Source organism: Pararge aegeria, chromosome 2 (genome assembly GCF_905163445.1).
Source record: "Pararge aegeria chromosome 2, ilParAegt1.1, whole genome shotgun sequence".
NCBI lineage: Eukaryota > Metazoa > Arthropoda > Insecta > Lepidoptera > Nymphalidae > Pararge > Pararge aegeria.
Genome location: NC_053181.1, coordinates 18,089,203 through 18,102,609, shown reverse-complemented (window position 1 = coordinate 18,102,609; position 13,407 = coordinate 18,089,203). Strand labels below are relative to the sequence as shown.

General features: G+C 33.9%; 1 protein-coding gene across 1 annotated transcript in view; it reads right to left on the bottom strand.

The window, feature by feature from the left end:
* LOC120632719 (protein limb expression 1 homolog) overlaps positions 1-13,135 on the bottom strand; it is a 30,895-nt gene extending 17,760 nt beyond the window's left edge. The window contains exon 1 of the mRNA XM_039902702.1: positions 13,021-13,135. Within this exon, the coding sequence (XP_039758636.1) occupies positions 13,021-13,093 (73 nt within the window). The 5' untranslated portion in view covers positions 13,094-13,135. The remainder of the gene's footprint in view (positions 1-13,020) is intronic.
* Between the last annotated feature and the right edge of the window lie 272 nt (positions 13,136-13,407).

Sequence of the window (13,407 nt, the reverse complement as noted above, 5' to 3'; positions counted from 1 at the left end):
TAAATATACTACGACAATCATCGCCATCGCCATCTAGCCCCAAAGTAAGCGAAGCTTGTGTTATGGGTACTAAGATAGCTAATCAATAATTTTATGAATATAATATACATAAACATTTATAATATACAGATAAACACCCAACACTGAAAAACATCCATGTTCATCACACAAACACTTTCCAGTTGGACCCACAAAGCGGGGTCGCTGCCCACTGTGCCATCCGGCTGTCAATAATAGATTGCCGTATGGTGATGGCAGTTTAGAATACAGTTGCCACCACCACCCCTCTTCCCGCGGGTGTTGTTAGAGGGAATTTCAGCAGCGATCTACTGCGAACAACAACATGCTGGCTCAGCATTGTGACTTTGGGGAAACCCCATTAAAAGTCTGTATTCCAGCAGTGGAATATTAAATGCTGATGAAGGTAACGTCTAAAAGATTACACTGCTTCCACATAAGACTGCTTAGTCAAAGGCTATCTTGTAGTGCTACTAAGAAAAAACAAAGAGTTCGAATCGAAATCATCGACTTTTATGAGGTGTGCAATCGGGATTCGTACTAGGCTTACAGGTGTACCATGAGTCAGACAGTGGCTCTAAAAATAGCTCACAGAAACATACTCGCGTACATGTACCGAGCCTCGCAGTTGACTGTTTACAAATACCCTGCCATTAGCGACGTCGCTTAAGCGTAATTTAATTATATGCCTGTAAGGAATTAACGGTTCGCAACCAGGGTTCAATGAGGGATCGCATCCTACATCGCTAAGTGTATGCTAAGTGTATGGTATGTTATTGCTAGGCCACAGGCAGTCTGGGTATTAACGAGATGGTGACATTTCTGACATAGCATAAAAATTAACGAGAGATCTTGTGGCAAAACTTTCTGTGTAGTTAAAAGCTATACATCCATTTCCCCGATTACACGTAGAAGTCAGGTTTACTTTGTAATATTGTTGGTTACACTTGTGAAGTTTAAGTTAGTTAGGTTTGCCTGTAGGGGATATGGTACCTCTTATTCTGCAGCCGGGCTAGCACAGGCAGGAGACAAAAGTTATATCACCGATTATTTCCGCGGACAAGGGATATAATTTAACGTGTAATAACGTGTGTATAGATCTATACACACGTTATTAACTTTTCCCTAGCCTTCTTTACAGTTAGGTCCTTAGACCTAACTGTAAAGAAGGCTAGGGAAAAGTTAAAATTCTTACAGTAAAATTTATAAGTATATATTATTATTAAAATTCGTACAGTAAAATTTTATATATTTATTTATCTTACCATTTTATATATGTAGAAATAATATATATCTTATTATTACCTACTATATTATATACACAGGCTAATTTGTTTATTTTATTCGTTTCTTACCTCATTAATGCCTTTATTTAAAACTGTCACCTTCATCAATTTCTCTTTTTTGGCCGAGCAATCAATTTTGGCAATCTATTAACTGGGCCCCACGATACAGGTCACCTAGTGTGGGGTCCACAGGTTATCAATAATAAGAGGCAAATATCAATATTATGTGCATTCAGCTTTACAAATTTAATATGTTAACCAATTCATGTGAAATTGTTTTACTTTTTGTGTTGTATTTCTTTTTTTTCTACTATTGTATTGATATTCTGTGTAACATTTTAGTTTCAATCTTTGTTTCAAAAATATATATATTTGTTCACCTGAGAAAGCACGTGAACATGGATAGGAGCTTATGCCCGTTTATTATTGCACAGATATTATTTGAAAATTATTTCGACTTGTGCGCCAGTGCTCTGAGAGTTGATAAAACTGTGGGAGCAGATACATTTTTATCCTTCCTCTTCCTCCTATATCAAAACAACCATGAACAACCAACACTATGCCATGAACATTCGTTGTAAATAAAATTTAATTCTGATTATTTATTTTTAACTAATTAAAAAACTAAACGATTATTATTTGGCACATTTGTAAAAATGCTAATCAATCTAACTAAATATCTGTGGCACATTTACGCACTTAACAATGTTACTTTAAGAAGGTTACTTTTTCAGGTGTTTCTATGAATTGTAAGTTTGTTAGTTTTTTTTTTTTTTAATAAATGGAGCAAATTAAATTCGTCTTTTTTATGGGAGAGAGTCACTGGGTTTATGAAAGGGTCTATAGCCTAAGATATATATATATCGGGTAGGTTAACAAAATTGTGAGTTAATAAAATAAATAACTGACTTCTTTAATAAGGTAACTGTGACTGATGACTCAATATCCAAATGATGTCACCAGTAAACGTCCGACGCTCCAAAAACTGCTGTTAATAAGGTCAGTATAAAGTTGAACATTTTCAAAGCAGCGCTCTTTGTCTCAGCAAAAAGTTTTATAGGAAAGCTCTTCTCAAATTATGCATTTAATTTATACAAAAAGTCAGGAATCCACCCATCAGAGTTATACTTGTGATGGATGGATTTAACCTGTTCAACTACGAAGTTGATTCGAACCTTGGGCCACCAAGTTAGATATTTGACTTATCTATATAAACATTTTCAGTATTTCAGTAAACGCAGCTCGGTTCAGAAACGGAAGAGATTTTTGTAAGCTCAGTCGATAAAAAACTTACTTTTCCGAGAAAATTAATAAGGAAGTATTTGAAGAGCATACCTATCTTTTTTTATTATTTTAATATACGTACTGTGCGGAAGAGACAGCACTACATCGGCCACCTTATATAAATATTTTCTTTATTGACGCAGGTTCCTATAACTCGCATAATATCTGTCCCATTATTCTACTGTGATATGCGCGGATTGTGAAACATCTGCAATATATTAAACAACAAGTCGTGATTGTAATATTTATTTGCTTCTTATTTAAACTACATTTGACACTCGTTATGCGTTTAGTATTCAGAGGGCTTCACTTAAAGCAGTATTGTTTTGATATTACTTACGTTTTGTTTCAAAATAATAATCCTTATTTTTATGAAATAATGGGTCACAATAATATGTCATGTCATGGTAGTAAGCCCCCAAATCAGAAAAGACTCTCAGAATGTTTTTCGGGACGTAGAGCAATTAAAGTGAGTTTGTTACACACTTTCGTAGAAAGAGAAAGTACAGTAGAAGTTCAATTGATTGTCACTGAGTTGATGATCACTGCAATGAAGAGAAGACTCCGGTTGCTATACCGGGAAGTGATAAATGCAGATGAATAAAATAAGATGAAGCTTTTGAGAATTGAATCTCGTCTAATAAAAATTTCGTTTGATAACAAAACGAATGAAGACGTTTCAGTGCAGAACTCCTAAATTCCCTGATTTGCTCAAGAGGTACCTTTTTATTGTAATACTTAAAGTACCAAGCCCAAGCTATAGCCGCCTTTCAACACCGCTATTTTATTCATCTTATTACATTACTTGCGCGATCTTACCATAAACTAGGTGAACTATCCATCAATCGTGCCTGCATTGAAAACTTACAATGGGTACTTGAAAAAGCTTTATGCGAAAATATTACATTTTATTCCGAGCTGCTAAGCTAAGCGCTTCAATTCGACGCCCGACTCCCGTGGGGGTGATTAAGGTTTGAATTTACGGAAGCGTCGACATTTTAAAAGTCCCTTCCGTTTTGAGATCCGCTAGTGAAGCGTTCAAACAAATTAACGAGACATAAGCGTTAGCTGAAATAGCCCGTTCCGGATGCAAAATCAAATGTAGTTATTTGCGATTTCAATTTATAATTTATGTAAATCTTTCCATCTATATATGACTACCAATCCGCTCTAGGCCAGCGTGGAATACGGTCTTAACCCGTTTTCATTGTGGGAGAAGACCCGTGCTCTGTAGTGGGCCGGTAATGGGATATGACACTAAAATGATAATAAAGATTAGAAAAACATTTTTGTATTGATGAATGACGGCAGCCCAATTTAGAGAAAGGCTACCCCTTCACCGTTTAAGAGGTGAAAGTTTATATGAACATTTTTTTAATAATATGAAAATTTGTAATTTTGGTAGACAAACATAAGTATAAAATGAAAGCCTCATCGAAAAAGAATAATTAAACTGTCCTCTTCATATTATAAATTATTATAAGTATACATGCGAAAGTGTGTAAGGATGCGCAAAATCTACGAAACTCATTTTTAGGAATAAATTAAAACAAAAATTGTCCAAAATATATCAATAACTTTTGAGAAGGACAAAAAACCTTCGGACTCACAAAAAAATAAGAAATCCTACAGATAGAGGGCTCGTGAGCTTCCGCTAGTAAACATATAACTCTGAAACATACTAGGAGTTCATAAGCTTGCAGCACTTTAAATGAAGCTACACTTATAAGCATATATTTGTGTCTGTATATATTTTTTAAATAGGATTTTTAAGTACTAATAGTTTTAAAGGTCGAAGCCTACGAGTGTATAATCTTTACGCTATTAAAACTCTACCCTTAACAAGATAGCACATTGCGCCAGTAAGGTCATCAAACGTACTGCAGAAGCACCTACCTATAAAATATTAAATGTTGTACACTTAAACTTGATTGAAATTGCTTAATAAGTACCCCCAGGTTTAAAGATAGGAATCAGTTCACAAGCGACGGTAGTTTTACGGGGATTAAGAGAGGGACATTTGCCTGGTTTTAAGACTCAATTATAGCTGAAACGATTAAATGCGATGCGATTGGAATGGTGATTTTATTACGTTTAGCAATCCATTCCATGTAAAGTGCGGCTTCCTGAACACAATCGCGTTTTATATCATAGCTAACTTTATTATGAATACCTTTAGCCGTTTTACGGCCATAACGGAGAGTTGTAATTTTAGCAATCAATGTTTGTTAGTGATTACGTGTATTCTTGCAGATTATATTTGTAATTCACGAGTAAGCCTTAGACGGCAATCTAATTTATTTTGCTTATATTTTTTGTAAATATTAATGTTAGTTTGTAATTATTATTATCTTATTGGAATTATATTAATGTACAAAAGGGGTTAAAATAAAATTAAAATAATACGGGTAAAAAAAATAGGCAAGAGACAATATTTATATACCCTGATTATATCCCTGACAAGGGATAAAAGCCCAGCTGCCAAAGCGCGGCAACAGGGAATAAAAGAAGTTCACCCCCGTTTATTATTACACGTGTGTTATTTGGATATTAAAAATTTTCTTCTTTTCCCGGGGAGAAAAAAGTCTCTACCCCCCATTCCTCGCTGGATAAGTGATGATGGGAGTTTTGAATTCCCCCGCCGGGATCGAACCTGAGAGCTTCTCCTTATAGGACCACTGCACTTGCACAGTTCAAGCTCACCACTGCGCCTGGGATGTCGTTCATATTGACTTTTTCTGTTTCTAAAATAGATTCCACAGAGAAGACGCGTACAACAATTTTGAAGTGTCCCTGATTATTTATCTTCATTAAAAACAATACTTCCATCGTTTTCATTGATTTTGCGTTGATTTTCCATTTACTATTATTTTATGGAGTTATGTGCCTTTTGACCAATTAAATATGTAACATGCTATGAAGATGAAGGAAAACATCGCGAGGAATCCTGCATGCCTAAGAGTTCTCCATAATGTTCTTAAATGGGTTTGCGCTCTACCTCTTAGTCAAGTATTTTCTATGAGTGTATAATCTTTATAGTAATCTCATCGGGTTATTGCGTGGAAGCATGGTAAAGCTTTGCATAAAGAATCACCAAGAATTCGGTGTAATTCATTGATGTTTATGTAACGCTGATGATTTCCAACACCCATATTTATCCAAATTTTCAAAGATGCTTTCAGGTGTTCGATATTTCCCAGAAGTATAATTAAAATATCAGAATCAGAACAGCGTATAACAACGTCCGCGTCAAAATTGATTTGCCAAATATGAAAAATATTCTTTAAGACTTTTAAGACTTTTTAATTCTAATTTAAGGCTGGCAGGCAGGTTTTCAAACGTTGCTAGCTCCCGTATTAATAGGCAACACACAAAGCTTGGAGAACCGAACTCGGAGTTAGGAAATTAGAGCACGTAAAACCGGACAGCTCCGGTGTTGTCACTCATGTGACAATAATCGTTTAAGCCCACTGAACCACTTTAGGTTGTATCCTCGTCCGTCAGCTTGAGCATCAGCTTGAAATGATACCCCTTTCTTTAGACTACTATCTGTCTTTGAGTGAAGTAATTTGAACAAATATCGTAATTAATGTGTATTATTTGTATTTTTCTTTTTTTATTATATATTTATATATGTGTTTATATAAATATATTTATTTTATATGTATGTCTATATAATTGCACTATCCCGTTCTTTTGCAGCTTTTCCTTCTGCCAGAGGTTATAAGGCCAGCAATAAGGCCACCTTTGCATGCATACAATTCTTGTTCTTTTGCTTATTCTATATTTTATGTATATTTTGATGTTTGTGTGCAATAAAGTATTTCTTCTTCTTCTTCTATCGGGGAAGACGGAAGATGGGAGGACATTCCAGGCCTTTTCGGTGTGAAAAAAAATACCCGGCTAAGTTTGTTGTGAGCTCTTCTTAGACCAGGGCGCGTTTGGAACCCTCGTAGCTTTAGGTTTAAGGTGGCAAACGAAGTTATCACCATCCCCTTACAATTATGTAAACATATATGTATGAACGCTTCATAAGTACCTGTGAGAGGCCTACATGAACAAAGAAATTTTGAATTTGAATTTGAATATGAACTGCCATACCCCTCACAGGTTAGCCATCTACTATCTTAGACTGCACCATCACTTAACACACGTGTAATTGCAGTCATTGGCCAACTTGTGGAGGAAAAAAAAAAGTCTGTAGTCGCAAATAGTTACAGTGAATAAAGCCGTGGGATAAAACTGTATACAAAGAATCGTGTGCAAAATATTAAAACTGTCTATAAAGTTTTACCTACGTAGCAATCAAAGACAATTGGCCACCTTGGCTCAGCATGTTTCCTTATGTAGCTTTGAAGGCACAAATCCCGCAGCTCAGCCCGTTTACACAAATCCTTTCGTTAAGCTCCGGCTTGTTAAGACAATAAAACTAACGGAAAAGGCATTTTGGTTTTAGTATAGTGCGACTACCCTACTAATATTATAAATGCGAATGTAAGTTTGTTTGTTACGCTTTCACGCTAAAACTACTATACCGATCATCATGAAACTTTGTACACATATTCCTGAAGATATTAGAAGTAATATAGGATGATTTTATCCCTAAATTAAGCTCAGTTCTTTTGGGAGAGGGGATGAAAGTGTTTGACGATTTTACACCATAACGCCATCAAATGATAACCGATTTATTTAATTACTAACTTACTTTTTTTTATATAAGAATACACAACTTAAAAATTTCTATAGAATTACACCTAAATTGAATGCCACGTGTCTTTCGAATAACAAAAACAAACGCAGACAAAGTCGCGGGCAACAGCTAGTATTAAATACAGCTACGTACCTATAAATTTAAACTAAATTTCTTGGTTTAACTAAGTTATTGGCAATGCATGGTTGATACTATTTCTGACTGTAAGATGATTCTTTGCTTTGTTTATTCCGCATTTACATCCTAGCTTTGTTCTGATAAATAAAAGAGACTGATGTCTCTTTTATTTATCAGAAAAAAGCTAGGAAAAGCTAGGCTACTCACGTAGCTGATGCTCACAGATTAACATTTAGTATCTAAACTTTAAAAGATCGAAAAGCGGGACCGACTTTAATTTCATAAGCAAGAAATTTCCTACATACTTAAATACACAAAAAGTAATAAATTATTACCTTATTACTTTTTACTTAAAAACACATTCATGATGTTGAATTTTTACGTATTGATGAATATAAACAAAAATTATGAATTAATATTATATACTATATTTATTTTTGTCCGAGTAAATAAACGGTGCCTCGATATATTTGAACACCGAATCCAACGCTGATAAATTCACGGGCAACAACTATTTGGAAATCTGTCCTTACTATTATGTCTAACCTAAAACTACTTTTGCATTATACTATACCTGACCGGAAAATAACTCTAAAAGCCGAAAAGATAATTCTTAGATAATTTTCAAATTAGATATAGGTATTTCGAATGGAGTAAAAGCCCCACAAAAATATTGAACTAATATCTACCTTGTTTTAAAATAACATACAAATTCCTGAGATAATAATATGCTGGCATATTATTAAGGAATTTGGCTTTAACGTGGAGTCTCGCGTTATTAAATTTTCATAACTTGATATGAATTTGATGTTCCTGCTATGCACCGCCCGCCCTGGGACTTTATATATATGTAGGCCAAGCAAACAACACCGCAAAATACTCGTAGGTGCTATGCATTAGTAGATTTTTCAACAAGGAGATAAAGCAATTTGTTACGTAACCTAAAGCCGGGATAAATCCTAAGCAAACGAGAGAGTATAGAGTAACTCCTGAGTGTAGAGGTTTTAAGAGCGTTGTAAACGAAGGCAGCTTAAACCCTAAGTTGAATTCTTTACTTTTCATAACTCGCGAGGCAATAAAATCAATCAAAGGGGGATTTTTTCACAATCTTTGTTTATCTATGGTTCGCGTGAGTGACGCCATGAGACATACGTTAGAGCGAGATATAAATACTCCATGCGCGATGTTCCTTATTCAAAACATAAAACCACCATGTAGTCGGGTGCACGGTTTCTGTATGTTCTTAATTCTGCGATTTGCAGCACTAACTATTTCAACGTGGCAATAAAGATTAAAATTTTGACTTGGCAAGAATAGGTGAAAAATACCACACCTCATTAAAAGCTCTAAGCCCCGCGTGTATATTAACCCCTTTTATCCATATACCTACACATAATATTGTTTTATGATCAATTTTCCGCACTCGCTCTCAACCCAGGTGATTTGGGAATTGAGAAAGTACTTTACTGAACCCCCTAGCTAAAGAAATAGTTTTGCCATTTCGTCTAATCTTACAAATGGAAGGCTGATGTCTTACATTACGGAGTTTTACTGAACATATATAAAACCATAATGTTGATTCGAGAACCTCGTCCTTTTTAGGTGGCTTCTTTAAAAGTGGCGGTAATTTCTAAAAGTGTGCCTACTAACTCCCGTAGAAAAACAACTTTATTTGGATTATGTATATATAAATATATATACATATATATGTATATATATATATATGTATATATATATATATATGTATATATATATATATATATAAAGTTATTTATGCTTTATTTTATTTAAACAATAAACTAACATCATTACATTTTTAATTTAAGTCTCATAATATATTAAACCATTTATTTCTCTCCGTATTCATTCTCTTCTATTCTCTTCTCGAGCGGGTGAAGATCATTATCTACACCCATGTACACCCAACAATAGAATATCATCATAGTAAATAAAAGCTGTATTTGACAGTTTCACAGTTCAAAAATAGGAGTGCTCCTGATCGTCACCAAACTTTACAGGATTACTCAATCCGGTAAATCCGGAGATTCCCTGAAAGTTTCATTGAAATCGGTCCAGCCGTTTCAGAGCCTATACGGAACATACCCACACATTTTCTCTTTTATATATACACGAGTATATATAGATAGAAGATAAATAGAAGATAGAACATAAATTCTAATATTGCAAACACATTGTGTGTTTCCAATATTACAATTTATGTTAAATTATCCGGACTGAAAGAGACAAAATTGGATAAATTATGAATTTGAACACGTCAAACACGGGATGTTTCTAAACATAGAACTCTGTTCAAATCCAAATGTTTGAGTTTATTAAAAACTAAAATCAAATTAGGTATTGCTTTTAATTTTATTCACGTATTTTACTTGTACTCTTAAGAAGTTTAATATTTTTGTTTTACTGTAAACTTATTTAGTAGGAAATGAAGGTAGGTACATTCTTCTTCTTCTTAAATAAAAAATTGTTGACTGTCATATAGATTATATTGTGACCAAAGCATTTAAAGCTTCAGGTTTTATTATACGTTTTAGTAAACCATACAAAAAAATTAAAACCATCAAAATCCTCTACTGTTCTATGGTGCGTAGTCACTAAGAGAATGCTTGCCAAATATTTTATGGTAATATGAATAGTGTACGTCACAATCTATTAAATAAACTGTTGTATGTTAGGTAAACTTAATTTTTAGGTATAGTTTCCTGCATTTTTGCTGGGTTCTACCAGTTACCCTTGTTGATATAGCACTTATTGTGGAAACCTGTTATTAGTTTTAAGTCAACCAATTTTTGGACTATTTAGTGATTACAACTGTTGGTTTTTTCAATGAAAGAAAAAAATAAAATAAATTAATATGAAAGTCCCAAATAAATAAAGAAAAACGCTATGTCTGGTGTAATAATGTAATTAACATCCGATACAAGATTACTAAGTGAAGTATGAACGGATGCTGCTAGTAATATATGAAATTACAATACGATGAAACCACTAAAAGAAATAATATTATAATAGACATTCTGTCATGCGAACTAATCTATAACAGCTTTTTACTACATGCATATTTAACTTTTTATACGTTTTTTTGTGCAACCGTCGACGTGGGAACCGGTAATAAATTTTGCCAATTAGGCAATTATTTTAAATTAATAGATGTAATTTTACGTTTTAATACTGTATCGGACATTTTCGGGCGTGGTTGTGTGAATTGTTGGGTAGTTATATGAGGATATATTTATTTATAATTATTGACTTAGTGATCTCTAAGTTTACTTGGATGATTTCATCTTTTTCCCGTCTATCAGCCAGTCCACATTGATTTAATGTGCTACTAGTAAGCTCGCTGATTAGATACCGATCTATAACTTATGAATTTAGTTAAATATATTTTGATAAAGTATACATATAGAAAATGTCAACTGAAATGAACGAATGGATGCGAAAAATAAGTGTGTCTCGTATAAACACGTAAAAGTTTCGGCTGTTTTTTTTTTTGTTTTTACAGACACGGTTTAGTAAAAAAACGTTTTATAAAAATGGAGAGAAATAATATATTGATAGAGGTTAACGAACAGAGTCTGATGGATACCTCTTAAATAAATAAATAGGAAACAGAATATACAACAGTTGTTACCAATATTATATGGAACCGCTCTTGATCATTTCGACTTTTTAGTTGTTTTGTAGAATTTATTTTTTTACTGTAAATGCCAATAACTTCTCATTTGGTCACTATTAAAAAAACTTGGTCGATTTAAAAAAAATATATTTTTATGTCAGTAACGTTTTAAACGTAAGGTTACCTTGACAAAGTTTCTGATTAAGCAAATTGAACTAATTAATGTTAATGAGACACGAAAATATTGAAATAAGAATCTTTTTGAAAGTCGTTTGATAAACTTAACTATCTTCTATAATAGCTCCTTTGAACAACGTATCTAAGAGTTTCTGTTTATTTATTTTTCGCTCTTAGAAACTGTGCAGTGTGTTTCAATTAAAATGTTATTCTACGAACTTGAAAATTGAAAACAAGAAACTTCCAAGTCAAGACTTAAGTAAATTGCGAAAGAACAACTACAATTTAACGATGAGAGACAATTTGAACTTCACTTTAAAGTTATTTAATTTATCTTTAGTTACTTCTAAGAAAAAACTAGTTTAGGAATATCCCTAGTCGGGTTTAGTACCTCTAGTAGCTACGAGGTGGCTAGGTACCGACTAAGACTTGTAGCCTTGATTAAGGGTCGTGATTCTGGCCAAACCCTCTCGATGGGAGAGCCAACTGTTATGGGTTATCAAAAAACATTTAAACCAAGCATTCCGTGTTAATTTTGTGATAAAACCACTGATAATATTTACTTTAAAATTAGCCCACCAGATAACTTAATTGCAATTAAGTTACATACCAGCAAGCTTACCAGATTTGGACAAATATTTCCCAAACATCCGACCGAACTTCGATTGGCTTTTTTCGAATTTTCTTTAGAAGAGAATATTTCGAAATAAATGTTAATTTTTATTCCAATCACAAGAAATGTTTTCGAGACACAAAAGATATGCATTTCAATTTAAGCTGTAGTCATCTTATTAAAACAATCATAAATACATTTATACCAACACTTCATTTTAAAAAGTCTGAAATCACATAACTTCCTATGGCGAATTAACGTTTTTTTTACAATTAGATCCATAAACTTAATGCTTCTTAAGTTTATCTATCTATTTACTTCCTTATCTAAGATTCCGAGTAACCACGAAATCTTTGTTTATATTGTACAAATATAAATTTATATTATTATTATAAAAATATTTGTAATGTTATTAGCTAGATTTTGAACCGAAAATACAAAACGATTATTAAAATGGCAACTATCAAAATCGAATTGTTAGGTTTCGCATGCAAACATGAAGAAAAGTTTAATCTACTTAAATCTGGTTCACATTACAGCTTTCTCTAAAAGCCGGAACATATGACGCGTTCGGTAACTATCAGCTATGCCATTAACGGTCACCAGATGAGTAACTGACCTCAGTTAACGTTACTTAACCTGTCTAATCGGTCAATTTGTGCGAATCCACTAACAGTTATCCAATTTAATTGTTACAATTTCCGTAACGATATTTCATGTCAATTAAAGTAACGGAACCGTTTTTAAATAGACACATATAAAGCATTTTTTCTGAAAGAGATTCTTGTAAAGCTTTTGATAAATATCTACTCAAGACCTACAGTTACGATTTCAAATACTTGGTGTTACATTTTCACTAACCGGTTAAAATATATTTAGTAGATAATTACCTAAATGCCTAAAGCAAGTAGGTTTATAAACATTATCATAATGTTTCTAATCATTGTGTACAGTTAAGTTATCTTACACTTAGTTATTATCACTGCAGAGCCCATTGTTAGTGTACAAACGGAAACTAATTTGTTTAGTGCATAAAAACAAACTCGACAACGTACGAAGCGGGTTAAATATTAAGATTAAGACCAGAAAACACCAATAAACATTGAAATAAATATAATACGTTGACAGGTTATACAGGCTTAGAACAAAGGATGTAATTCGCGGTACTTGCAGTGCTGACCTCGGTAGACGTCATCGTAGAGGGGCGCTAGCGTATCGGGCGCTCCCCAGCGGGACGCCTCGGGGTACACCATGGGGCTAACGCATCGCACGGTCGCGAGGGCGCATGCGTCAGCGCCGACGGCTGCGCGTGTACTGACAACTCGCGGAGTCACAACTGTTGAACGAGTATGGGACCACGGGCCAATACACGACGAGCGCGGATTAAAAGCTCCGACATACTGAGGGCTTTTTGTCTCGCAACTTTTTGCCTGCAAACTTTAATCTGATCTACTGATCATTACGTGCGATCATCGGAATTGATTTAATTCGTTTAATTATTCAGGCACTATTACATCAATCGTGTATGTTGACACATTGGCTAGAACAGTGCCAGATGACAAACGAG